Source organism: Caretta caretta, chromosome 23 (assembly GCF_965140235.1).
Source record: "Caretta caretta isolate rCarCar2 chromosome 23, rCarCar1.hap1, whole genome shotgun sequence".
Lineage (NCBI taxonomy): Eukaryota > Metazoa > Chordata > Testudines > Cheloniidae > Caretta > Caretta caretta.
Genome location: NC_134228.1, coordinates 13,172,175 through 13,200,156, shown reverse-complemented (window position 1 = coordinate 13,200,156; position 27,982 = coordinate 13,172,175). Strand labels below are relative to the sequence as shown.

Below are 27,982 nucleotides of genomic sequence, written 5' to 3'. Positions count from 1 at the left end.
CTTGCATCTGCTCCTAGATGGGCCGGGTCTGGGCCGCCCTGCGCCAGGCGCTGTACAGACATGGAACAAAAAGATGGTCCCTGCGACTGGTGGAGACAAACCGACCGACCCTGGGGGGGCGGGGAGCACAAAGAAACAGGCTGGCCAGCTTGAAAGCGGCAGCTGTCCCAGCAAACCAGCTGCCCTAATCCCTGTCGTCCTTCACGTAAGTGTCCTGGCAAAGGGGCGTTTTGGAAGCCTGGGATTTGCTAAGTCCTTGGCCTTATGTGACATCCTGTAGCAATGAGTTCCGCAAGCCCATCACGTGTCGCGGGGGAAAGTGCTTGCTTGGGTCAGGTTTTAATTTGTCCCCCTGAACCCCAGCACCATTGTTCCCCCCTCCCCCGCCCCAACCCACTAGACCGGGGTGGACAACCTTTTTGGCTTGAGGGTCACATCTGGGTATGCCAATTGTATGGCGGGCCATGAATGCTCACAAAATTGGGGGTTGGGGTGCAGGATGGGATGAGGGCTCTAGCTGGGGGTGCGGGCTCTGGGGTGGGGCCAGAAATGAGGAATTCAGTGTGCGGGAGGGGGCTCCAGCCTAGGGTAGGAGGTTAGGGTGCAGAGGGGTGAGGGCTCCAGCTGGGGATGTGGGCTGTGGGGTGGGGTTGGGAATGAGGGGTTTGGGATGCAGGAGGGTGCTCTGGGCTGGAATCAAGGGGTTTGGAGGGTGTGAGGGGGACCAGGGCTGGGGCAGGGGTTTGGGGTGAAGGGGAAGGTTCAGGGATGCAGTCTCCGGGCAGAGCTTACCTCAAGCAGCTCCTGGAAGCAGTGGCATGTCCCCTCTCCGGCTCCTGAGTGGAGGCACGACCAGGTGACTCTGCACGCTGCCACGTCTGCAGGTGCCGGCCCTGCAGCTCCCATTGGCCACGGTTCTCAGCCAATGGGAGCTGCAGGGGCAGCATTTGGGGTGGGGGCATCAGGTGGAGTCCCCTGGCTGCCCCTTCATGTAGAAGCTGGAGGAGGGACACGCTGCTGCTTCTGGGAGCCATGCAGAGCCACGGCACACACAGAGTGGGGCAACGCCCCCGACCCCACTCCCAGGCAGGAGCTTGAGGGTTGGATTAAAAGGTCTGACAGGCTGGGTGCAGTGATAAAACCCAGGAGTCCTGGCTCCCAGCTCCCCTGCTCTAACCACTAGACCCCACTCCCCTCCCATAGCCAGGGATAGAACCCAGGAGTCCTAGTCCCCATCCCCCCTGCTGTAACCACTAGACCCCACTTCCCATGACAAAAGTGCATCTGCTCACACTGAGCTGGGGCAGATTTCACCTCAGCCGAGGTAGGTTTCCCATCAGTTCTGCTGCAAATCAAGCCAAGCTGAAATTTAAGGTCACTTCGCTTTTCTCCGAATCTCCACACCCCCCCCCCTCCAGAAACCAGGCTCTAAATCAGGGGCTCTCCCAACACATGTTTGGGTGGCCTCAGAGTGCACCACCTCTCGCTAGTGGCCACTCTCACACTTTTTCCTAAAATACTTGATTAACTGTTGGTCATCTGTTGGACTAGATGACCTTCAGGGGTCCCTTCCAACCCTGATATTCTATGATTCTAACTTTAGGAAAAATAAATAAATACGTCCCTGATTGATTGAGCGGCAATGCGAGAATGAGCTCTCCATGGATTTACACATGGGTCCTGAGACCACCCAGGAGTCCGGTCCTGGAGCCGTCAATCCGCCCACAGTAGGTACAGACATTTCTCGGCGGGCCAGCTGGAAGAAAGTTCTTTCTTTTCCCTTCCTCCACTCTCTCTTTTCAGCGTCGAGGGCAAGGCACTTCTCCGCAAAGCAGGCCACTGCCTGATGGAGGATACGGTGCTACTGGGGGCAGTTGGTGGCTTGCTTCTCCCAGCCTGGGATGTCCACATCCGTTTTCTTGAGATACGCTTTCAGTGTGTCTTTGTAGCGTTTCCTCTGACCACCCCAGGATCTCTGACCATGGGTGAGCTGGGAGTAGAAGACTTTGTGATGAAGTGGGACTGTTCTTAATGTTTCCTCTGAATAGTGTGGGGGTGCCTCAGTTTCCCCTAGGCAGTTCTCAAGTATCTAGGGGGTGGGGTAAGGGTGTATGATCCTTGCAGAGCCCTAGAGGGCAGGTGTGTGCAGGGGTCTGGACGCAGAGAATGGCCGACACCCTCTTTCCTGGCAACTGATGGCCTGGGCCCTTCCCCCCTGCAAGGTGAGAGCTAAAGGGTTGGAGAACAAAGGACTCAGGTGACCTCCTGGCCTGGGGAAAGGAACAAAGCCCAGAGGAGGAGGGGCTGGAGGGAGTTTCAGTTTGGGGTTGGCTGGGACATGGAGTGAAGTGCAGACGGGGTTGTCTGGCTCACTGCCCCCCAAAATGGACCCAGCTGAGGGGTCCTGTTCTCTGCACCTGCAAGCTCTGTTTTAGACCATGTTCCTGTCGTCTAATAAACCTTCTGTTTTACTGGCTGGCTGAGAGTCACGTCTGACTGTGAAGTTGTGGGGCAGGACCCTCTGGCTTCCCCAGGAGCCCCGCCTGAGCGGACTCGCAGTGGGAAGCGCACAGAGGGGCAGAGGATGCTGAATGCTCCAAGGTCAGACCCAGGAAGGTGGAAGCCGGGTGAGCTGTTTGTCCTGCAGACAGGCTGCTCCCAGAGAGGAGACTCCCCAGAGTCCTGCCTGGCTTCGTAGGGAGCAGTTCCAGAGCATCGCCCGGGGACTCCGTGACAGACTTGTTTTGAGAGGCAAGAGTCTGACATCTGCACACAATGTCCAGCCCAGCGGAGTTGGTGCATGAGGATCGGTGCTTCAGTGCTGGTGACATTGGCTTTAGTGTGACGATCTTGCCACTCGATGCGAAGGATCTTCCAGACGCATCGTTGCTGGTACCCCTCCAAACTCTGGAGGTGCTGTCAATAGGTCATCCAGGTTTCACCTCCATAGAGGAGCGTAAGAAGAACAAGTGCCTTCTAGACCTGGATCTTGGTGTCCTGCTGCAGGTCACGGTCCGTGAAAACACGCCGGAGCAATTTCCCAAAGGAAGCGCTCGCCTGCTGGATCCGGGGCTGGATCTCACAGTTGATCTTTTGCGTGTTGAGAAAGTGGGCGACCGAGGTAGCGAAAGTGCTTGACTGTCTCCAGAGTCTGACCCTCGATGGCGATTTGGGGTGGGTCACGTGCCAGGCGTGAAGCAGGTTTGCTGGAGCACTTTGGTCTTCTCAGTCGTGAGGGAGAGTCGTAGGCTTGTGCGAGAAAATCCAGTGTGGGCGGAAGGTCATTCTCAGCACGCGCTAGGATGACACAATCATCAGCGTCCTGAAGATCAGTCATGGACGCCGTGAAGACTTTAGACTTCGAGCGGAAGAGCCGCCCATCCATTCCGTATTGAATGTCAATTCAATTAAAGAGCCGCCCATCCATTCCGTATTGAATGTCTTCTCCATTGAGGGGGTGGGTGATCTTTAATGAGGACCATCTACTGCTAAGTAGATGGAAAACAGGGTTGGGGCAACAACACATCCTTCTTGACCCCAGTTTTGATGACGAAAGGCCATTACAGAGAGCCGTGGCAGGCATCTGCTCATGGAGAAGCCTTAGGACCTTAATAAATATTGGAGGGCAGCCAAATCTGGCCAGAAGCTTCCACAGGGCTTCGTGATTGACAGAGTCAAAGGCCTTTGTCAAATCCATGAGAGCCATGGGCAGGTGCGGTTTCCCTTCCTGAGATTTTTCCTGGATTTGGCGGACAATGAAGATCGTGTCCTTTGTCCTGTGGGATGGTCTAAAACCGCACTGAGATTCTGGCAATATTTCCTCAGCAAGGGAAGTAATCGGTTTAAGAGGATACGGGCAAGAATTTTCCCTGCTGTAGCTAGCAAGGCAATGCCTTGAGAGTCTAACTGCATCCAACAGCTGGAAGTTGAAGCTAGACCCATTCAGACTGGAAATAAGGGGTCAATTTCTAACTGGGAGGCGAATTAACCACTGGATCCAGGTACCAAAGCGCCTGGTCAATTCCCCATCCCTGGCACTTGTTAAATCAAGGTTGGCTGTTTTCCTGAAGATCTGCTGGAGTTCAGAGGGGGATTCATTCAGGACAGAGCTATGGTCTGGGTTAGACAGGAGATCTGACAGATCAGAAGAACATAAGAACGGCCAGACTGGGTCAGACCAAAGGTCCGGTTAGCCCAGTATCCTGTCTCCCCACAGTGGCCAATGCCAGGTGTCCCAGAGGGAATGAACAGAACAGGTTATCATCAAATGAGCCATCCCCTGTCGCTCATTCCCAGCATCAGGCAAACAGAGGCCAGGGACACCATCCCTGTCCATCCTGGCTAATAGCCGTTGATGGACCTATCCTCCATGAACTTATTAAGTTTTCTTTTGAACCCTGTTATGGTCTTGGCCTTCACAACATCCTCTGGCAAGGAGTTCCACAGGTTGACGGTGCTTTGTGTGGGCACTGATGGGATGTGGGGGGCAGCGGGTGACGTCCCACCCTCCCCACACATGCACTGCCTGGCTGGGCTTGGCAGGAGCCAACACACCCCGGGGATGGGCTCACTGCACAGCAGACAGGCCGGGGAAGAGATACCTGTGGGAGTGTATGGGGGGTCCCATAGGGCTGCTGCGTGGCTCAGGGGGGCAGTTCACCCACCCGGGTCCCCCCTTCACTGGTGAAACTGAGGCTCAGCCCCCCGGGGCAGCAGGACACAGCCTCCCCTGAGGGGTCCAGCCCCGGGGAGGCCTCAGAGCCACGGCACCTGGGAGACCCCCAGAGGGGCCTGGGCTGGACCTGCCGGATGGGGGGGTTGGGGACTCCGCTCCCAGGGCAGAGCCAGCTGCTGATCTCCCTGTCCGAGCCGCCGAGTGACTCTCCCCCTCCCCCTGCAGCAGCCCCCCCGGGGCGCCCGGATTTCACCCACGCCAGCAACACCCGTCTGGTGCTGAGTGCCGTGGTCCTGCTCATCCTGGGGCTGATCCTGGCCGAGGCCTATCACAGCCGCCTGAGGGGGGTGCCCTAGGGGAGGTGACCCCCCCTTCTGTGCTCCTTGATCCCCCTAGGGGCTGGGCCCAGGGCGACGCGAGGCCCTCTAACCCGCCATCTCTCTGCACCCCCAGGAGCCTGGATCCGGCCATGCAGGGAAGAGACTCTCTCAATGCACGAGCCTCACATGGTGCCATGGCTCGTGTCTCACGTGGGCAGGTTGGCAGACTGAGAGGGAAGGCTTCAGAGTCAAACCCTCCAGCACCAGGAAATGCCAGTTACGGTTTCGTGAACACCCTTAGCTCTGCCCCCTTGAGCACATGCATTATGACGCCAGCCTTTAATTGCATGACCACGTATTAATTTTACCTACATGGGTCTCCAGCCGCTTGAACCCAGAATGTAATAATGGGGGACGGGAGGGATCTGTGGTGGAAGATTGAAGACCAGACCCCGTGGTCTCCTGGATCCCAGCCCAGTGCACCTTCCCCAAGGCTGCAGGGTACATTGAGTGTCACCTGTCCCCACTCCCCACAGAGACAAGGACAAGCTGTGAATTACGTGACACTTGACCAGGCTGAGAGCCCCAGGATTTCCTGGGCGTTGCAGGGACCGCTGCTTATTTTGGCTCCAGTAGATTTAGCTGGCAGATTAGAGACAACGTGGGAGGGATGCAGGAAGAGATGAGCCATCCCCGGCTTCCTGTAGAGTTCTTCATTTGGGGCTCGGTGGAGCTGGGCACTGGGGTGTTGGTGGCAGAGCTGAGGGGCCCCTCCCTGCCCCTGTCATGGCATCTGCTCTCACCGTCCTCCTTCTTGGTGAGTATCGGAGACAGCCAGGGTGTGTGTCCATGGGGGGGATCTGAGACCAGGGTGTTGGGGGGAGGGATCTGAGACCAGGGCATACGCCCATGAGGTGGGGGGTCTGAGACCAGGGCGTTTGTCCATGGCGGGAATCTGAGACCAGGGCATATGCCCATTGGGGCAGGGGGATCTGAGACCAGGGCGTGTCTCCAGGGGGGTGGGATCTGAGACCAGGGCATGTGTCCATGGGGAGTAGGATCTGAGACCAGGGCACGGGGGGGAGGAGATCTGAGACAAGGGCATGTGCCCATGGGGTGGGGGCCTGAGACCAGGGCCTGCACCCATGGCAGGGATCTGAGACCAGGAGCATGTCCATATGGGGGAATGTGAGACCAGAGCATGTGCCCATTGCGGGAGGTGTCTGAGACCAGGGCGTGTTCCCATGGTAGGGATCTGAGACCAGGGTGTGAGTCCATGGGGGGGATCTGAGACGAGGGTGTGTGCCCATGGGGGTGGGGGTCTGAGACCAGGGCGTGTTCCCATGAGGGGGGAGACCTGAGACCAGGTCATGTGTCCATGATGCGGGAGGGGGATCTGAGACCAGGGTGTAGGATCCAGGTGCCCTGGGATCTGGTCCCTAATGACCTGTCTTCCTCTCCAGGCTGCTGGCTGGCCGGGCAGATCGGGATATCGGGACGTGAGTATCTGTGGGGCTGGGGAAACTTTAGTGTTAAGTATGGGAGTTGGGGAGGGAGTGGGGGAGCGATAAAGAGGATCTGAGCCCTGAATCTTCATCCCAAAACTCACTCCGGTTATTAACCCCATGGGGACTGTCCCGAGTGCACTCAGGGGTGACTCCGGATTGACCCGCGGGGGCTGAGATTAGAACTCAGCCCACAGGTTCCCTGTGGATGCAGTGAGGTCTCTGTTACCCCTGGGGCTGTCCCTGGGGCTGGCGCGAAGGGCAGGTTACAGACACACGGGGAGGGGTTTGGGTCTCCCCATCTCACTCCTCTTTGTGTGTGAACGCAGCATTCCTTTGGTCCAGACCCTCCATCTCCGTCTGCCCCAGCGGGGTGATCGCCCCGGGGGCAGTCGTCACCATCCACTGTCAGTGTTGGTGTTGGGGCAGGAGGTTATTTCTGGATAAAGATGGAATCGAAATCTGGGACCTGTCTGCCGATGGGGACGAATTCACCATCCCCAGCGCCAGGTGGGAAGATGCAGGGGCCTACAGCTGCCGATCCCATGCCATGTGGGAGCCGCCCAACTGGTCGTATGCCAGTGACATCGTGCGGATCATGGTTGCAGGTGAGGGGCCCGGCTCGGCGACCCTGCTCCCAGCCCCACACCCAGTCAGACCCTCGGTGAGTGTCCACCATGATGGGACGTTCAGAGCCAGGCTTCGCCCTGAGCCCTGGGCCCAGCAGAGGGAGATGCCCAGAGATGCCCAGAGATGCAGCAGCTACTGTTGGCTGCTGTGTAGTCATCCTAGGAGAGATACTGGCTAGATGGGCCCATGGGAGGGTCGGGGATGGGGAGGGGGGACACTGGGGTGGGGGGCCCATTAAGTAGATAGACGGGTACAGAGGGGTGCTCTGGGTTTAGATCCTAGGGAAGTTTCAGTCGGAGCTCCCAGGAATCTCTGGGATCTTGGAGAGGTTCCTCTGGCTGGGTTTTCCCCCAGGAGCCCCGTCTCTGGGACCATGCAGGGAGGACGGGGCGCAGTGACTGTGCCGGGGTCTGTCTCACGGCCTGTCTCCTTCTCTCTGCAGAGACCTACTACCCCAAACCCGCCATCTCTCTGCGCCCCAGCGTGGGGGTTGCCCTGGGGGGAGCCGTGACCATCCAGTGTCGGGGTTGGCACCAGAACGTGAGGTTCCTTCTGTACAAAGTTGGAAACCCGAACACGCTACAGGGCGTGGAGCCGGCTGGGGACATGGCCGAGTTTTCCATTCGCAACGTGAGCCGGAGAGACGCAGGGACCTACAGCTGCCGATATTGCACCAAATCAGACCCATCCGTCTGGTCGGAGCCCAGTGACCCCGTGGAGCTGGTGGTAGCAGGTGAGGGGCCTGACTCAGCATCCCCGCTCCCAGCCCCACACCCAGCCAGACCCTCAGGGAGTCTTGCCCTGGTGAGATGCTCAGAGCCTGTCTCTGCATTGGGCCCAGCAGAGGCCTGGCCGGGGAGTGGGGACAGAGTCACTGGGGGTTTCCCCAGCCCGGGGAGAGCAGCAGCCACTGGAGATTCGGGGCTGAGGGAGGGGGGATCCCTGCCCCCAGGGAAAGCTGCAGAGCAGGGGGCCTTTCCTAGGGGATGCTCCCCCCGGCTGGCCACGCTCTGGGGATGCACAGACAAGTCGGGGCCCAGGGGATGTCCAGCCAGCACCGTCCCCAGTACTGAATTCACTTCCCACCAGCCTGGACAACTGTACACTCCTGGCGGAATTCTGCACCAAAAAATTAAAAATTCTGCACACAATATTTGAAAATCCACTGAAATGCTGCATATTTGATTTGTCAAAATAACACAATATAATCCTGCCAGTTTCAATTATTTTGGTCAGTTATTTCAAAAGAGCTGTCAGCGAGTGTGTCTGTAACAACACAGACCGAAAAAAAAAAAAGGATTCTGGTAATTGTTTTTGACAAATAGTGTCCTCACTAGCCACATTAACACAGAACTTTGAGTTATTCATTTCAATCACACGACAGAACTGTATTTCCTGCACCTGCCAGAAGCCGTGCAAAGGCTTGGGGGAGTCAGGGGTAATGGCGGAGCTGAGGGAGAGGGAAGGAGCCTAGGAGTGAAGCTGGAAGGGGTTGGGTGTGGGTGGGAGAAGGTTTGGTTTTTTTAGGGGGGTGGGGATTGTTAGGGAGCTGGGAAGCCTCCCCCATGCGGACCCTGGCTGGCCTCAAGCCTTTCCCATTCAGTCAGGCACCTCAGCCCCTGTCCCCGCAACCCCCGTCCCCATGTGTCCCTGCAGCCCCCTCCCCCATCCCCAGACTCAACGCTGTCACCGCACTAGCTCCTGAGCCCCAGTCTGTGACCCCCCCCAGCAGTCCTGGGTGCCCCTCTCTGCCCTAACCTGGCTCTGCGGGCAGGTGCTGTGATGAACTTCTCCTCCTGGGGGGTCTGCAGCCCCGGGCAGGCAGAGAATATTTTTCCCCACAGAAAATACATTCTGCCCCAGAAGTGCTGCAGTTCCGCCTCTGCCCACCAGGGGCCGCTGTGGCGCCAGAACAGCGGGTTGTGTTCATGCTGCTGGCAGCTCCGGCGACACAGCGGCCTCTGGTGGGCAAAGGGCGGAACTGCAGCACGTCTGGGGCAGACTGTATTTTCTGCGGGGAAAAAACAAAATTATGCGGAGACGGATGAATTCTGCACATCCTAGGGTTGCCAACCCTCCAGGATTGGCCTGGAGTTTGCCGGAATTAAAGATTAACCTTTAATTCAAGATTAAGTCATGTGATGAAATCTCCAGGAACACAGCCAACCAAAACTGGCAACCCTAGCATGTCCACAGATGCACAGGATTGCCCTGGGAAAAACAGACTGTCGATGCAGTGAGGTGTCTGTTACCCCGGCGCTGTCCCTGGGGCTGGGCGCTAAGGGCAGGTTATAGACACACAGGGCGGGGTTTGTGTCTCCCCATCTCACTCCTGTTTGTGTGTGAATGCAGAGCTCCCTGCGCCCAGACCCTCCATCTCCGTCAGCCCCAGAGGGGTGATTGCCCTGGGGCAAGCCGTCACCATCCACTGTCAGTGTCGGTGCAAGGCCAGGAGGTTATTGCTGTGTAAAGATGGAGTCCAAATCCGGAAGCTGGATGTTGCTGGGGATGGGGGTGAATTCACCATCCCCAGTGCCAGGTGGGAAGACTCAGGGGTCTACAGCTGCCGATCTCGCTCCAGATCGGGGCCACCCAACTGGTCGGATCCCAGTGATTACGTGCAGATTGTTGTAGCAGGTGAGAGATCTGGCTTGGCATCCCCACTCCCAGACCCACACCCAGCCAGACCCCCAGGGGGTCTCTGGGCCAATGAGACCCTCAGAGCCAGGCTCTACCCTGAGCCCAGCAGAGAGGGTGCCTGGTCGGGGAGCCGGGACAGAGTCACTGGGGGGTTCCCCAGCCACTGGAGCTAGGGGGATGAGGGAGGGGGAATCCCTGCCCCCAGGGGACCTTGGGGTGTCACTGAACCTGCCTGTGCCTCCATTTACCCTTGTAAGAATGGGGGATAATTAATCTTCTTCATCTTTTGTCTTTGTCTGTGCCACATTCAGCACCTCTGACTCCCAGCCCCCTCCCGATCGAAACACTAGACCCCACTGGGGCTGGGGACAGAACCCAAGAGTCCTGGCTCCCAGACTGGGGTACAGAGGGGTGCTCTGGATTTTAGGCAGTTTTGGGCATAGCTCCCAGGAATCTCTGGGATCTCAGAGAGATTCTTTTGGCTTGGTTTTTTCCCAGGGGTCCCATCTCTGGGACCATGTGGCAAGGACGGGGCGCAGTGACTGTACCGGGGTCTGTCTCATGGCCTGTCTCCTTCTCATTGCAGAGCTCAGATACCCCAAACCCTCCATCTCCCTGCGCCCCACTGGGGGGGTCGCCCTGGGGGGAGCCGTGACCGTCCGGTGTCAGGGTTCGCACCAGAACATGAGGTTCCTTCTGCACAAAGTTGGAAACCGAACTGCGCTGCAGGACATGGAGCCGGCCGGGAACGTGGCTGAGTTTCCCATTCGCAACGTGAGCCGGAGACATGGGGGGAATTACCACTGCTATTATTACTCCAAATCAGACCTACCTGTCTGGTCGCAGCCCAGCGACCCCGTGGAGCTGGTGGTAGCAGGTGAGGGGCCTAGCTCAGTGTCCCCGCTCCCAGCCCCACACCCAGCCAGCCTCTGTGGGGGTCTCTGTGTGGATGGGAGGCTCAGAGCCAGGTTCTGCCCTGAGCCCTGGGACCCACTGTGGGGGTTTCCCAGCCAGGGGAGAGCAGCAGCTGCTGGAGGTTCAGGGCTGAGGGAGGGGGGGATCCCTGCCCCCAGGGGGAGCTGCAAAGCGGGGGAGCCTTTCCCAGAGTCGACTGCCCCTGCTCTGGGGATGCACAGAGGAGTGGGGGGCCCTGGGGCTGCCCAGCCAGCACTGGCCCCAGTGCTGAATTTGCTCCCTATCCGCCCGGACAATTAAAGCCGTAACAAAAGCCAGGTCATGGGCGGAGCAGTGTCCCTGTTTCCGCGGCTTCCCCCCCCCCTCCTCCGGGCCTGGGTTCTCGGTTCCATCCCCCCCCATCCCAGCAGATGCTTGTTCTCATCCCACAGAGGGAACCGACCCAGCTGGGCCCCAGCAGCCGGATCCCCCCATGACGGAGCCAGAGGGAGAAGGTGAGTGGGAGAAATGGAGCAATTCACCCCCCAGGGAACAGGGCTCCCCGCTCCGATGCCCACGGGGCCAGTCGGGCTGTTTGGAGGAGGATGGTCCCTGCAGACAGAACTGATGGGTTCAATTCTTCTATATAGAGGGCGACGGCCATGGGTTGGTGGGAATATGGGTCCTTGGGAAAGACGGGTTGATGGGACCTGAAATGATGAATCCTGTGTGGTTCCCAGCCCCCACGGATGATCTCCGAGCAAGTCTGGGCTGTCGGAATTAGAGCCTGCCGGTTTGATACAGCGAGGGAAGGGGGGGTCCCCACTCTCCAGCCACTAAAATCCCCCTCCCCCTGCCGGGACTGACGGTGATGACTGAGGCTGAGTCGGGGGTGGGGTGATCCCTAAGTTGCTGTTTCATCCCCTCCCCCTACCCCAACGGATGCTGGTTCTAGTCCCGCAGGGGGAACCGACCCGACCCAGCCAGGAGTGGAGCCGACTCCCACCCACCCAGGCAGTGTGGGGCCAGGTCCCAGGGCTGGGGGGAAATCACCATCGAACCAGCCCTGGAAACAGGCTTGTGGTGCCCGGGGGCTGGGGCTGGGGCAGTGAATCTGGGTGGGTGGGGCCCAGACACCATAGGGAGGTGCTAATTGACATGGGGGGGATGGAGAGACAGCCCCCACTGCCCCTCCCCCATTGCCAGGCCCCCAGCTCCCCCAAAGCCTCCTGCCCTGCAGGTAGCTGCCAGGAAGCTGTGGGGGATCCCAGGGGCGGGGCAGAGTCTGGGGTGCTGGGCTCTGCTGAGTGCAGGGGGGCTGGGGCTATAACCCCCTTCCCTAGGCCCTATGACATCCCCCTGGCAATAGGGGTGACCATTACCCAGGATTCCCTCTCCTTGCCCTTCCCGCACTGGGTTCTCAGGGAATCCCTGGCCTGCCCCCCAATAAATGTTCTGCTGCCTCTGGCTGGGCCCTGGGCACTGCCGGGACATGGGGGACATCGGGCGATGTCCCAGCCTCCCCCCACATGCACTGCCTGGCTGTGTGTGTCAGCAGTCGAGATACCCCGGGGATGGGCTCACTGCACAGCAGACAGGCCTGGACAGAGGTACCTGTGGGGGTGGACAGAGGGGCACTACAGGGGTGCCAGGTGGGGGGTGCACCCTTCACCGGAGAAGCTGAGGCTCAGGCCCCCCGGGGCAGCAGGACGGCCTCCCCTGTGGGGTCCGGCCCCAGGGAGGCCCCAGAGCCATGGCCCCTGGGAGACCCCCAGAGGGGGGCTGGGCTGGACCTGCCAGACAGGAGAGTTGGGGGCTCTGCTCCTGGGGCAGCACCAGCTGCTGATCTCCCCGTCTGAGCCTCTGAGTGACTCTCCCCTTCCCCCCGCAGAAGCCCCCCCGGGGCGCCTGGATTTCACCCACGCCAACATCACCCGCCTGGGGCTGGGCGCCGTGGTCCTGCTCATCCTGGGGCTGATCCTGGCCGAGGCCTATTACAGCCGCCCAAGGGGGGCGCCCTAGGTGAGGTGACCTCCTGTTCTGTGCCCCTTGCTCCCCCCAGGGGCTGGGTGGCACGGGGCCCCTCTAACCTGCTGTCGCTCTGTGCCCCCAGGAGCCCAGATCCGGCTGTGCGGAGAAGAGAATCTCCCTGGGGGACGAGCTGCTCCCCCTTGGGGGGCTTAGACACCGGCACAAACCCCCCTGCCCCCAAACCCCCTGGCTCGAGAGTCCCCCCGAGACTGCTCCCCACCCGACTGCTGCCCCCCAGGATTGAACCCCGGACTTCTGGGCCTGCGAGCACCAGCCCCTGCGGCACCAGCTAGATGGCTGGACGCATCGGGCTCCCCACGGAGCAGCCCCTGGAGGGCGTCGGGGTCCCACTCGCTGGCCCAGCCGGGCCGGTCTCTGCCTGGGGCTGTCAGTGGGGAGGGGGGACGTTGCGTCTGACCCTGGCACTAGAATAACCGCACGTACTGCCCCCCAGGTGTCCGTCCCCCTCCTTTCTCTGCAGTGGGGTCCCCCAGCCCCTTTTCTCTCCCCTTTCTCCCTAGACCTCCCCTGCCCTGAATTTCTATTGTACAAACCCCCAGAGCTTCCCTCTCCCCTGCCCCCCAAATCTCCCCATCCCAGGGGGGGCTGTGATACCGGAGCCTCCCAATGTCCCCCCGTGGTGGGTTCAGCCGAAGGTGAGTGAGAAGTTCAGGCAGCGTCACGAGAACCTGGACGAATGAACGTTGGGGGGAAAGTCGGCGAGACACAAGGACGGGATTCGTCCAACCCGAGCGGCTGCCGGACGGACCCCACGGGCCAGGCTGGGGCCTGCCTGGGACACAGGAGAAATGGGGGAGCAGAAATCTGTGACCCAAAATTGGGGTGTCAGAAACGAGGCCTCATTGGTGGATAAAATATTGCGGGGACGGGCTGTGCCGCCCACCTCCCTTTGGGGCCTTAAAGAAAGAGACTCGCTTCGCCCTCCCAGTTGCCACCCCCCCGTCTCCTGGGCCCCCCGGGCCCCCCGGACCCTGCTCCGCGGAGACGTCCTAAGCAGAGCGGCCGGAGAGAGGGACCCCGACGCCATCGCCCCTCCCCCGGCTGAACCCCCAACCCGGGAGGAAACGGGGTCGGACTTTCACAGCAGCTGCGGCGATGCCAGCTCCAGCCCAGCTCCGCCGGCTCCTCTGCCCCCCAGGACAGTCGCTAGCGTCTCCGGGGCCAGCGGGGAGACGCCCAAACCCGGGGGATTTTCCGGCTAGAGACTCGCTCCAGAGAACGGGGCCGGGGCTGGAACAAACCCCTCGTTTCACACGGCGCCTGCCACGGCTCCCTGGTTCCTGCTCTGCTGGGTCTGTCACAGCCGGTCCCAGGGGTCACTGGGGGGTTTGCTGTGGGGCTGAGCAGGCTGCGGGCTCTGGACCCCGCCCCCGACCCGTGTTTAACCCTGTTCAGTGTGGGGCAGGGGCTGGGGTGTGTTCGCCCCTCGGGCCCTTTATTGTGTCTCCATGAACACAACAGGACCCACTGGGGGCCCCCATTGCAGGTGTTTGGGGGGAGTCAGCTGGGGGGAGCCAGGAGTTTGAGGGGAGTAGATTGGGCATGTCGGGAGCGGGATTAAGGGCAGAGGGGCTGGATGGGGGACAGGAGTTTGAGGGGAGACAGGCTCCTCCCAGAAGGTCATAGCTGGGGGGCAGGATTGTTGGGGGGGTCAGAGGAGGGAGGGGGGAGCCAGCGCACCCAAGTGCCCCCTGGGCTGCCACTTCTACCCCCAGCAACCTCCCCTCTCAGTGGCCCCCACCCCTCCCCTCATCTCCAGCCCCCTTAGCCCCAGGGTCCCCCATTTTCCTTTCTGTCTCCAAGTCCTCAGTTTCCCACCGCACACCCTCCCTGCCCCACAGTCCCTGCCCCAAAATGACTCCCCACGCCACATTTACCCCTCCCCTTCTCCTTGCCCCTCTAGGCAGCCCAGGGGGGCAGGATTATTCCCCCCCCCCGGCTGAGTCATTGGCCGTCTGAGCCAGGGGGCAGCATGGCCACTCTGGGAGCGCTGCAGGAGGCGAGGGGGCGGTGTGACAAAGTGGGGGAGTTCTAACGCCCCTACTCTACTTGCGCTATATTGATGACATCTTCATCATCTGGACCCATGGAAAAGAAGCCCTTGAGGAATTCCACCATGATTTCAACAATTCATAGAATCATAGAAGGTTAGGATTGGAAGGGACCTCAGGAGGTCAACTAGTCCAACCCCCTGCTTGAAGCAGGACCAATCCCCAATTTTTGCCCCAGATCCCTAAATGGCCCCCTCAAGGATTGAACTCACAACCCTGGGTTTAGCAGGCCAATGCTCAAACCACTGAGCTATTCCTCCCCCCAATTTCCACCCCACCATCAACCTCAGCCTGGTCCAGTCCACACAAGAGATCCACTTCCTGGACACTACCGTGCTAATAAACGATGGTCACATAAACACCACCCTATACCGGAAACCTACTGACCGCTATTCCTACCTACATGCCTCCAGCTTTCACCCTGACCACACCACACGATCCATCGTCTACAGCCAAGCTCTGCGATACAACCGCATTTGCTCCAACCCCTCAGACAGAGACAAACACCTACAAGATCTCTGTCAAGCATTCCTACAACTACAATACCCACCTGCGGAAGTAAAGAAACAGATTGATAGAGCCAGAAGAATTCCCAGAAGTCACCTACTACAGGACAGGCCTAACAAAGAAAATAACAGAACGCCACTAGCGGTCACCTTCAGCCCCCAACTAAAACCCCTCCAACGCATTATCAAGGATCTACAACCTATCCTGAAGGACGACCCAACACTCTCACAAATCTTGGGAGACAGGCCAGTCCTTGCCTACAGACAGCCCCCCAACCTGAAGCAAATACTCACCAGCAACCACACACCACACAACAGAACCACTAACCCAGGAACTTATCCTTGCAACAAAGCCTGTTGCCAACTGTGCCCACATATCTATTCAGGGGACACCATCACAGGGCCTAATCACATCAGCCACACTATCAGAGGCTCGTTCACCTGCACATCCACCAATGTGATATATGCCATCATGTGCCAGCAATGCCCCTCTGCCATGTACATTGGTCAAACTGGACAGTCTCTACGTAAAAGAATAAATGGACACAAATCAGATGTCAAGAATTATAACATTCATAAACCAGTCGGAGAACACTTCAATCTCTCTGGTAACATAATCACAGACATGAAGGTCGCTATCTTAAAACAAAAAAACTTCAAATCCAGACTCCAGCGAGAGACTGCTGAATTGGAATTCATTTGCAAATTGGATACAATTAACTTAGGCTTGAATAGAGACTGGGAGTGGCTAAGTCATTATGCAAGGTAACCTATTTCCCCTTGTTTTCCTAACCCCCACGCCCCCCTCCTCAGACGTTCTTGTTAAAGTCTGGATTTGTGCTGGAAATGGCCCACCTTGATTATCTTACACATTGTAAGGAGAGTGATCACTTTTCATAAGCTATTACCAGCAGGAGAGTAGGGTGGGGGGAGAGAAAACCTTTTGTAGTGATAAACACCCATTTTTTCATGATTTGTGTGTATAAAAACAAACATCTTCTGTATTTTCCACGGTATGCATCCGATGAAGTGAGCTGTAGTTCACGAAAGCTTATGCTCAAATAAATTGGTTAGTCTCTAAGGTGCCACAAGTCCTCCTTTACTCTGAAACTTGTTTTCCCTTGTTTCCTATGGGGGATTTTCTCGGTTTTGCCAATGGTTTGCATGCAGCGGGGGTGGGACTCAGTTTCCCTGGTTTCACGAGGTGATGGGAGAAGGAGATGGTTGGTACAGGGGACCCGCGAAGGAACTTGGGACCCCGGCCAATGGCCTGGAGATTGGAGACCCCAGCGACTGGTGACCTGGTGACCGGGAGGCCCAGCTTGGGAGTCATAGCCGGGTCCGGCCAGTGGGAGGGTGTCTACCCAGCCCGGCGGGTTGCAGGGGAGAACGGGCCGTTTGTTTTGTCACCAGCTCCAGCCAAGGGCACGCTGGTCCCCATGAAGCCCAGGCTTGCAAACAGAAGGGGCTCAGTTCTTAGCAGTTACAAGAGGAGTCCTGGCTCCCAGCCCCCTCCTCTAACCACTAGACCCCACTCCCCTGCCCAGAGCCTAGAACAGAATCAAACCTTCCTGGTCCCCAGCTTTCTCCTGCCGCTAGCCAGTGGTACATAAACAAAACCTGTGTCACGTCCCTCTCCAGGGGCCTGGCCACATAATCCATAACAGGGTCTCCTCCAGCTTGGGGGCAGGGTCCCTGTGGGGGCATTAGAAGGTCCCTGGGTCCCTCCCGGCTGGTGACCCTATGACTCTACACCCCATATTCTTCATAGAAACATTGTTATAATATGCTTATAGCATAACTAAGATGTGTTTCACGCAATGATGGGTCTTGTGAGGTATCATGGGAGAGGTGATGATTTAGTGACTAGGATTATCCCATTTGTATGCATGGATCATTTTGTATCTAAAGTTAGGAATATTGTCTATACATCTGTACTGCCAAAGTGTATGCAGCTGGGGAACACGCACCAGACAGAATGCAACCAGTCTGGCTGGCTAGCTGGGGACCAGTCAATGGACCATTCGGGAGAACAACAGGTCTTTGAAGATGCTAATCTCCTGCCTTCCTGAGAAGTTTCCTGGGATGCTCCAAACAACCTCTGACTCATGGCTGCTTTGACCCTGCAGGGTCATGGGATTAATTCACCTGGTCCTGGACTCCATGATGGAAAACCCGTAATTTTCCACTGGGGTGGGGGGGAACCCACACTGGAAAACAAAGGGTTCCCGCCGTATGTTAAACCGCGTTGAGGCTGGGAAGTGAGATAATCAGGTGTGATAAATGAAGCGGGCGGCAGGGAGCTCCCTTTTCTGGACACCCAGCCAGCCAGAAGCTATAAAATCCCTCTTAGTAGCCGTTCTCTAATTGCTCTACCTGTTAACGAGTCTCACTGCTCTGCACAGGTGAAGGGAAGTGAGGGGGCACCTGGCCCAAAGAGCCACTGGGAGGCCAGAACCTCTTTAAATTGAGAGAAAACTTCCCCTTTGTCTGTCTGGGGTTGTTCTCCGGGCAGAGGCGGACAGGGCAGAGTGCTGCTGTAAGAGGCTTGAAACCGGGCATGAAAAATCACCTGTATCATACCGAGAAACGACTCGCCTGGACCCCCAGAGATGTGAGGAGACCAGGGAATGTCGAGGACGACGCGATCAGGTTTATCCCTGTTTATTTCTTCATGCCTTGTGGACTCCTCTGGGCTAACCAGGTGCTTTTGTTTTGCTTGTAACCTTGAAGCTGGACCCCTCCAGAGAGCTGTTCTTGGGGTTCGATCCTTGTAGCTGCTTCTTTTAAAACCTAGCAATAGCCTCAGTTCCCACATGTATTTTCTTTCTTTTTTTATTCATAAAATTTACCTTCTTTAAGAACCGGATCGGATTTGTGTGTCCTAAGAGGGTTCTGCCCATGTTGTTTAATTAGTTGGTGGCAACCGCTGATCTCCTTTGTTTTTCTTTCTCAGCTCTTCCCCGGAGTTGGGGTGAAAGGGCTTGAGGGGGCCCCACAGGGAGGAATTCCCACGGGCCCCTTCCTGGGCTCTCAAAGGGGTTCTGCACTTGGGGGGTGGCGGCATCTACCCAGCCAAGGTCAGAGAGAAGCTGTGACCTTGGGAGTTTAATACAAGCCTGGAGTGGCCAATGTTAATTTTTAGAATCCTTGCGGGCCCCCAACTTCTGCACTTGAAGTGCCACAGTGGGGGATTAGCCTTGACATCAGGGTTCATTCTTCACTGAATCCCCGCCCAAGATAACTACTGAGAACATCTAAGAAATGTTCTTTCTTAGATGGGGGGGGGGGGGAGCAGAGAAGGACTGAAACCAGGCTGGAAAAGTTGTCTGGCCCATGAAAGGAATACCTGGAGTTTTAAACTGCAAGCAATGCAGTTTGCCTTCAAGAAACTCTGCAATCTGCTTAAAACAACATTTAGGGTGAGAAATTCCGGCTTGTAACCAGTTTCTTAGCTGATATTGCGCTTTGGTTTTATTTGCTGGGTGATCTGCTTTGATCTGTTGGCGATCCCTTATGATCACTTACAATCTGTCTTTTGTAGTTATTAAATTTGTGTTTTTTTTTCTCTAAAACCAGTTTGTGGAATTGTTAACGGAGCGGGGGGCAAAACGCTGTGCAGATCTCCCTCCCCATTGCGGGAGGGAGCGAATTTCATGCACTTACGCTGTACAGTTCTCTGTGCAGCACAAGACAGTACAAGTTTGGGTTTACACTCCAGAGGGGGTGCGCACTTGAGTGCTGGGCAACTCCTGAGCTGAAGGCTTCCCACGCCGAGCTGGTTTCAGTGTCTGTGTCTTTCTGCAGCTGGTGTGTCCCTACCTGCGTGTGTGCTGGAGAAGGCTTGAGGGCCTGGTTCAGGAGGACAGTGTATGGGAGCCAGGCTGGTGGAACAGGCAGGCTCAGTGGTACCCCAGTACATCACGTGGCACCTCAGAGCGGGGGGTGGGGGGCAACGCATCACAGACCCACTGGGTTCATGGAATGGAATTTCTCTTTTTCTGATTTTCTTTTGAACGTGGTTTATTTAATTCACATGCTAAGAAAAGACCCTTAGAACCAGGTGTTACAGTGTAAAGCCGTCAACACCGCTCAATTATGGTGCAAGAAGCAGCAAACCCAGGACTTCCCCATCGCCCCGCTCCTCACATGGAGCTGCGGCACCTGTCAGACGTTGGCAGGTTCGCAGGCTGAGCAGGAAGGCTGCAGAGTCAAACACTCCAGAACCACAGTTAAGGTTTCCCGAACAGCCTTAACTCTGCCCCCTTGTGCACATCCATTACAATGCCATCCTTTAATTTTGTGATCACATTCTAATTTTACCTTCATGGTTCACCAGCCATGTTTGAACCCAGAATGCAATAAAGCAGCGGCAGGGGAATCTGCATGGAAATAGTGGTCAGTCGAAGATTAAAGATCAGATCCTGTGGCCTCCTGGCTTCCAGCCGGGTGCACCTTCCCCCAGGCTGCAGGGTACATTAAGGGTGACCTGTCTTCCTGTGATGAAGTGGGGGAGATTCCTGGTTTCCTTGTTTCCTATGGGTTTTTTTTCCCTTGGTTTTCCTACGGTTTGCATGCAGAGGGAGTGGAACTCAGTTTCCCGGGGGGGTTACCGGTTTAACAAGGTGATGGGAGAGGGAGTTTGTTGTTCCAGAGGACCAGCGAGGGAACGTGGGACCCCCACCAATGGCCTGGTGACCCAGAAGCCCAGCTCAGTCGCAGCCGGGTCTGGCCAGTGGGAGGACAATGGGCTGCGAAGAGAGGACCCTGGAGACCTGACCAGCCAGTTCCAGCCAGAGGGGCAAGAGGGGAGACAAGAGGAGAAGAGGCCCAGGTGACCCTGTGTCCTGTTTACCTGGAGAGAAGACAATGGACAGAGGCGAGGCTTGGGGACGGTGATACTTGCGGGGGTCTCGGGGCTGGAGAGAGGGGGCAGGCAGAGCCCACCTGAATGCAGGGGAGACTGGGATGTGCTGTGCAGAGGGAGGCCAGGCCTGAGGGTCCTGAGAGTTCCTGGGCTGTGTTCAATGCTCAATAAACCCTCCTGTTTGACGCTGGCTGAGAGTTGCTCCGATCTAGAAAACAGGGGGGCATCGTCCCCTTCGGGGGGTGGAGGCCCCAGGAGTCCAGAGCGAGGGGACTCCCCAAGGGGGCCCACGGCAGAGACAGGTGTGCTAAGGCTCCGAGAGGTGTGGCTCCAGGAGGTGGAGGGGCCTAACCCCCGAAAGAGAGTGGACCCCCGAGAAGGGCCGTCGCACTGAAAGGGGCACCCCCCACGGACCACAAGGGTCCCAGAGTGGGCATGACCTGGAAGTCCGTGACACCTCCCACCCCAAAGGGACACAGACAAGCTGGGAGCTGCTTGATGCTTGTCCAGCCTGATGGTCCCAGGGTTTCCTGGGTTTTGCAGGGACCTCGGCTTGCTTTGGCTCTTCTAGATTTCACCTGCAGATTAGAGACAAGGTGTGAGAGAAGCAGGAAGAGACTAGACATCGTCGGCTTCCCGTAGCTGGAGCCACCAGCTCAGTTCCTTATTCGGGGCTGGGTGGAGCTGGGCACCGGGGTGTTGGCGGCAGTGCGGAGGGGCCCCCCACTGCCCAGTCATGGCATCTGCTCTCACCTCGGTGAGTATCGGAGACAGCCAGGGCGTGTGTCCATTGGGGGGGGATCTGAGACGAGGGTGTGTGTCCATTGGGGGTGGGGAGGATATCAGACCAGGGCGTGTGTCTGAAACCAGGGTGTAGGATCCAGTTGCTCTGGGATCTGGCCCAAAACGAGCCGTCTCCTTTCCAGGCTGCTGGCCGCCAGGCAGAGCAGGGTGTCTGGAAGTGAGTATCTGTGGGCCTGGGGAGACTTTAGTATTAAGGTTGGGGGAGGGGACAAGAGGAGCTGACCCCAGAACTTTCCCCTCAAAACTCAGTTCAACCTCCTTGTATTGACCATGGAGGACTGAGACCAGAACTCAGCACTGCACCCGTGGCAGTCAAGAACGAAGCTCCTCCACTCCTGTCTGTTTCGGGCAAGTCTTTCAATGGTTACCCAGCTGTGCCCCAGGGTTTTCAGCTCGGCTTCCACAGCTCTTCGCCAGGTTGTTTTCAGAAGGCCTCGCTCTATTGCCTTCAGGTGTCCCTCTTATTGCCACTCTGGTGATGGAATCAGTTTCCATGCAAAGCGCATGGCCGATCCATCTCCAACGCCTCCTGGCAATGACGGTGCTCAGACCCTCTTGGCTGCACTGTGTCAACAGATCTTGGTTGGAGATTGTTCTGGGCCAAAAGATACAGAGGATTTCTCTGAGGCAGGTCGTATGGAATGAAGACAGTTTGGACATGTCAGACTTTCTCATTCCCCAGCATTCTGCATTATAAAGCAGGGTTGAAAGTACGCAGCTCTGATAAATCTTGAGGTTGGTTTTGGTGTTGTATTTGGATGATTTCCAGACTGTATTTAAGCTCCTGAAGGCTTTATTGATTTTGTTCCGGATGTCCTGGCTGATGATGCTGCCCAAGTATGTGAATGTTTCTACGTTGGTGAGAACATAATCCTCTCTCCGTACCGGTGACAGTGAGGCAGTATTAAAGGTCATGAGATCTGTCTTACTGCGGTTGATTTTCAGTCCAATTTGTTGGCTAAATGTGTTGAGTCGAGTTGTTTTTTCTTGTATATGGTATAGAGTCTGTGATCATCTGCGAAGTCCAGGTCCTCAAGGGATGAGAAGAGCGTCCATTTAATGCCTCTTGGCCTGTCTTCTGTTGTACGCCGCATTACCCAGTCAATGGCAATGCTGAAGAGGATTGCAGACATGGCACACCCCTAACGTACTCCTGTTTTGACTTCAAAACTGAGCTCACTGTCATCAGCACGGCATGTAAAGTTGAAATAGAAGTGTTTGGTGACGTTGATTAGACAGAGAGGAATTCCATGGGCCCGCAGAATGCGCCCGCCGCGGCCCTGGGAATGCTATCAAACGCCTTCTCAACGTCTGGGAAACTCATGTCGAGTTGCCGTTGCCATTCTAAGCGCAGGTCTATTATGTTTCGTAGAGGGAAGATCTGGTCTGTGCCTCCACGCCCTTTCCGAAAACCAGCTTGCTCTTTTCTGAGAACGCAATCAACCGCCTCTGACATACGCTGGACTATGGTCTTACACACTGCTTTGCTGGGCACAGATCAAAGAGTGATACCACGCCAGTTATTACAGTCTCCGAGAGGTCCTTTCTTTGGTATCTTCACGATAACCCCATTGGTCCATCTGGCGCTGTTTCCCTTTCCCAGATTGATGTAAATGGCTGAAGGTGGGGCAGACGCTAGGTGAGGAGACCCCCCCCCCACCAAGAGCTGCCCCCCACTCCAGCCCGGCTGCCCGAGTGTGGGGGAAGGGCTGTGGGGTCACCGTAACCTTGACGTGACGCTGTGTCATCAGGACGGAGCCGGAAGGAGCAGTGCAGCCGAATCCGTCTGGCCCCCGGGGGTCTGGATGGGCCCGGCTTGGTGTGGGGCTGGGGGAGGGGCTGTTCCAGGGCCTCCGTCTGGCGGTGGCTGAAATGGCTAATGGCAGCGGGATGGGGAGCCTGTGCCACGGGGCGCCTAGGGGAGAGCTCCGGGCCCTACAAGGAGGTCAGCGGCCGCCCTGCCCGTCCGTCCGGAGAGTGAAATGAACCGGTCCCTCCCCACAAAGCCCGGCTGTTCTGGAAACAAGCGGCTCTGCTCCGGTGACTCCCGAAGGAGCAGGGACTTGGAGCTGGTCTGACTCCGGCTGTTGGCCACGGTCACTCAGCCCCTGTTTCAATAGACAGGCCGGGATTGATTCCTTGTCCGTGGGTTTAACCCGAAAGCTTTGCCTTTGAACGACTGCTGCTGGGGGTTTGCTCAGGAGCCAAGTAGAACCAGGGGCTCAGTTTGAAAGGAGCCCCCCTGGCCTGTGTGACGCTGGCGAGGGAGAGTTTCCAACCCCCCTGAGCCCTCTGGGCCTGTGAGACCCTCTGCAAAGAGCAGCAGGGTATGGGAGTTTGGGGGGACAGGCCGAGGGTGGGGTGGGATGGGTGGAGGCAAGAGGGGACACAGGCTGAGGTTGGGGAAGTCGAGAGGGCACATAACGGGGATTTGAGGGGACATGGGGACTGATTGGGGGCAAGGGCGGGATGGGCGGAGAGGCCCACTGTGACGAAGTAGGACTGTTCTTAATGTTTCCTCTGAATAGTGTGGGGGTGCCTCAGTTTCCCCTAGGCAGTTCTTAAGTATCTAGGGGGTGGGATAAGGGTGTATGATCCTTGCAGAGCCCTAGAGGGCAGGTGTGTGCAGGGGTCTGGACACAGAGAATGGCCGACACCCTGTTTCCTGGCCACTGATGGCCTGGGCCCTTCCCCCCTGCAAGGTGAGAGCTAAAGGGTTGGAGAACAAAGGAATCAGGTGACCTCCTGGCCCAGGAAAGGGACAAAGCCCAGAGGAGGAGGGGCTGGAGGGAGTTTCAGTTTGGGGCTGGCTGGGGACATGGAGTGAAGGGCAGACGGGGTTGTCTGGCTCACTGCCCCCCAAAATGGACCCAGCTGAGGGGTCCTGTTCTCTGCACCTGCAAGCTCTGGTTTAGACCATGTTCCTGTCATCTAATAAACCTCTGTGTTACTGGCTGGCTGAGAGTCATGTCTGATTGCGGAGTTGGGGGGCAGGACCCTCTGGCTTCCCCAGGACCCCACCTGGGCGGACTCGTTGGGGGAAACACACGGAGGGGCAGAGGATGCTGAATGCTCCGAGGTCAGACCCAGGAAGGTGGAGCCGGGAGAGCTGTGTGTCCTGCAGACAGGCTGCTCCCAGAGCGGAGACTTCCCCAGAGTCCTGCCTGGCTTCATGGGGAGCAGTTCCAGAGCATGCTATCCAAATCTGAATTTTGGTAGTGAGAGTTCGGTTGGTTAAAGAACAGTTACAACGGGTGAGCATATGAGAGCCTTGGCAAAAAAGCCCTGGAAGATTTGTGTTCAGAAAAGGGGATAAGCTTTAAAAAGAAATCTACAAATCAAGAACTGAAAGATCTGTTAACGGCCCGTGACCAGGAGGCAGGAGCACAGTCCTTACCTGATGCTACAGGGGCTGCAGAAGCAATTAGAATGCAAAAGGCAGCAAATAAACTGCAACTTGAGCATGAACAGAAACTAGCAGACATTTGATTGCTGGAAAAGCAAAAGAATGGCTGAATTGGAAAGAGAAGCTGAGAGAGAGGAAAGGGCTTGTAGGGAGCCTATTGAGCTGCTGGCTGCTGAGGAGAGGGTTCGCCAGATGCAACAGAAGACTCACCAAATGCAACAGGAGATGGCCAGACTTTGACGCCAAGTCAAAAAAGCAAGGGAAGAACAGCAGAAACTGTATTCTCTTGGTAGTCCAGGTTATAACAATGTTGGTCTGTCGCATAACTCTGAGCAGTTGTCTGGGAGTAGCCAAATGTACCCCAGCACTGCCTGCCCCCTTTTATGTAAATGCTGTTACTGGGAGTTCATAGAAGGTGACCCCATAAATTGGGCCAGTGCTATGTATGGGAGTGGTAATGGAAAATTCACAGAGAGTGTAAAAGTCCAGGGTAAAAGCTGTTTAGGGCAAATTATAGCTTCTAACGTCGCTCTTGTTAAAGCAGGTCTTGTCAAAGAGGAAGATTACTTACCAGATCAGAGTGTGAGTGGTGAAGTGAGCTGTAGCTCACAAAAGCTCATGCTCAAATAAATTGGTTAGTCTCTAAGGTGCCACAAGTCCTCCTGTTCTTTTTGCGAATACAGACTAACACGGCTGCTACTCTGAAACTTTTCTTTTTTGTAGTCCTCTAGAGTTTACTGTAAGCGTGCCTTTAGCCAAATAAATTGGTTAGTCTCTAAGGTGCCACAAGTACTCCTTTTCCTTTAGCCAGAATCCACCTTGAATGGAATGGTGCTAAACATGAAGTTGTAGCTGGTGTAAGGAAGTTATTGCCTAAGGATCTTTTGATTGGGGAAAACATTAAAGCTTTGTTCAGTCCAGGTAACCAGTCACAGGAAGGGAATGATCTTAAACCCTGTGTCTATTGTGGTCAGTGATTTGCCTGGGGAGCGTTTCTCCAAAGGTTTGTCTGCGGGAAAGAGCTGTTTGGCTGTAAATGAAGTTTCTGAATGTCTGTCTAATGTCTCAGAAGTGAATTTGGAATTAAATAAAGCACAAAAAGATCCCATTGGTCAGAAAAATGTTTCTCTGGAGCAGATTAAAATGGATGATCAGGTTAAAGCCCTAAGAAGAAAAGGGTAGATTTTTGATAGATGATGGATTGTTGGCGAGTACAGCTTATAAAAGGGAACCTGAAAAGGGTAACTGTGATTTGCTGGAAGTAGCTCAGGGTAGTGAGAAGAGCAGCAGTTGATCTGTGGGGAGGCGCAATGTGCCTGGGAAGGAAAGTTTGGATGAGCCTAGGCAGCCTTGTGAGCTGATGGCTGTGTCTAGCCAGCAGTGTGGGACGGCGAGGAGAGTGGAAGATCAGTGTCCCGATACCTTACCTGTTACCTGTGAGGAGAATCGTGACAGTGAAGGGAATGTGCTTGTTTCTGAAGGGGTAATGACTTGCCTATGGAGGGAGCTACCCCAGCCTCCAAGCAGTTGTCTGGGAACAGCCCTGTGTGCGGGGACAAGGGAAAGGAGATCCCAAACTGGGTGTCTGGGAAAGGAGAAGGTGTCTACAGTTCTTTTGTCTGTGGAGCAGACAGAAGGTGCCTTTCAGCCCGTGATGGTTGCAGTTGTCTCAGAGTTGGTTCTGGATTCAGCTAAAGCCCAGGAAGGGAAGCGTCCTAAGTTTGTGTCTGCTCGGGAGAATGGCCCTGTAACTAAGTTGCATCCAGTTAGTGTCTTTCCCAGAGACCAGACAATTCTGGTGCTTGTATTTTGCCTGTTGCTAATGTATCTGCTCTGTCCGATCAAGGCGATCTCCTAGCCAGGGCACAAGGAGAGCAGAAAGGTGATTTAACTGTGTTACCTACTGATAGTTTGGAAACTTGTAGCAAGAAGAAAAAGATTCCTAAGCTTGTGTGTGGCAAAGGGAAGGAGAATGCTTCTGACCCTTTGACTATGAAATCTAGCAGTTTGCCCGAAAGGGGATTGTGTAGGAATCCACCTGATAAGCCAAAGATGATCCTGGATGTAAGTAAAACCCAGAAAGAGTCTGTTGTTGCTCAGGGAAGTGTTCCTTTAGAGCAAGCCCTAGGTGAAGACGGTAAGGGCAGAACTTCTGTGAGGGGTGAATTATTGCTTAGAGAAGCTCCTCGGGAAGGAAATCCTCATGGTAATCTGTGCAAGCAGTTTGCTGTAGCTGAAGGGTGTGGAAGTGGTTTAATCAAGGAAGTTTCAGTTCCTGATAGCCAGAACTTTTCTGCTAAGAGTGAATTCATTGACTTTGCTTTGAAAAGATCCTGTGTGGATAGCTCTGTTGCCGGCACCCAGTGCCGAGAGGCTGAACAACAGCTTGAGTGGTTCGTTACCCGGTGTGCTACACCCAATTATCACAACGGGGTGGAGAAGCAGAAAAGTTTATTTGAAGCTTCAAATAGGTACAGGGAGATTTGAATCTCAAATCCTGTACCCAGAGCAGGAAGTTACACAGGCTTTTATACATCCTTTTTCCCAGCATACTTATCCAATAGCAAGCTGCCCCAAGTATCCATATAGCCAGCCAATCCAGTTCCCAGCTAGTTCCCTGGTTCTCTGTATCATTTGTTAAACTATGCATAAAGCTGCTTTATTCAGCATTGTTCTTCCATATCTCCCCTGTTTGGCCTTGCTTAGTTTCAGGCAGTCTGACTCCGCAGCATATTGTTGCAGATCCTCAGCATAACTGCTGCGAGTGCCTCCAGGCGGGGGGGGCAAGGACACTTGGGCCTAGTACGCAGAGCTGCTGCGAGTTCCTCCAGGCGGGAGGGGGGGCCAAGGACACCTGGGCCTAGTGCGAGGGGGCTTCATCGACACTCGTGGTCTTCCATCCCCTCGAGTTACCTAGCGGCCATGCCCCAGTGTCCCCAACAGCTCTGAGATGGAACGAAAATTGTTAGGGAAGTTGAACAGCCCTATATCCAAGTGGTGGTGCTTAACCAGTCTGTTGGGGAGACGAGGTTGCTGAGAACGGAATGTCTCCATTCTGATTCTTTGAGTGAGCAGTCTGTGCTTCGGGGTCGGAGAACAGATGTGGTTACTGGTCGGTTTCAGAGTAACAGCCGTGTTAGTCTGTATTCGCAAAAAGAAAAGGAGGCACCTACAGATCCGATGAATTGCATCCGATGAAGTGAGCTGTAGCTCACGAAAGCTTATGCTCAAATAAATTGGTTACTGGTGTTTCAGTGTAGAACAGTTGTAGGGCTGAATGCTTAAGGATGCAGGGGAGAGCAAGCAAACGCTCACGCTCAGACTCTTTAAGACAGTGTCCAGCATTCAAATTGGTAGCAGCTGAGAATCTAAAAGCTAGTGTCTGTGTTGATGCAAATCACCTGACTGACTGGAAGAAGAAAGACTTGGGAATAGCTGATGGCAGAGAGAGGCACGCCCAATCCGCCAGTGAATTCTGTTAAGCAAGAGAAATCCGGGTTTGATCCTACAGGACAAGGAGAAAAAAAGAGAACTTAATTTCGCAAAGGGGAGCCACGGGTTAACCCTAAAAGGCCCAAACCCCAATGGTATTAAGCCAAAGGTGTGGCATGACAAAAACAATTGTAAATGGA

At 55.9% G+C, this 27,982-nt stretch overlaps 1 protein-coding gene across 6 annotated transcripts; it reads left to right on the top strand.

The window, feature by feature from the left end:
- Positions 1-20: 20 nt before the first annotated feature.
- LOC142069869 (leukocyte immunoglobulin-like receptor subfamily A member 2) lies at positions 21-16,358 on the top strand. Of its 6 annotated transcripts, XM_075122495.1 has the most exons (10): positions 21-205; positions 1,604-5,812; positions 6,459-6,494; positions 6,830-7,108; positions 7,573-7,863; positions 9,483-9,767; positions 10,357-10,647; positions 11,117-11,179; positions 12,556-12,686; positions 12,778-14,288. In XM_075122495.1, the coding sequence occupies exons 2-9, from the start codon at positions 5,782-5,784 to the stop codon at positions 12,684-12,686; spliced, it is 1,407 nt and encodes a 468-aa protein (XP_074978596.1). In that variant the 5' UTR covers positions 21-205; positions 1,604-5,781; the 3' UTR covers positions 12,778-14,288. The 6 variants fall into 6 exon arrangements, with proteins under 6 accessions (XP_074978596.1, XP_074978598.1, XP_074978599.1 ...); XM_075122497.1 differs by lacking the exon at positions 1,604-5,812 and having other exon boundaries at positions 163-205; XM_075122498.1 differs by lacking the exon at positions 1,604-5,812 and having other exon boundaries at positions 195-205; positions 6,846-7,108.
- The last annotated feature ends 11,624 nt before the right edge of the window (positions 16,359-27,982 follow it).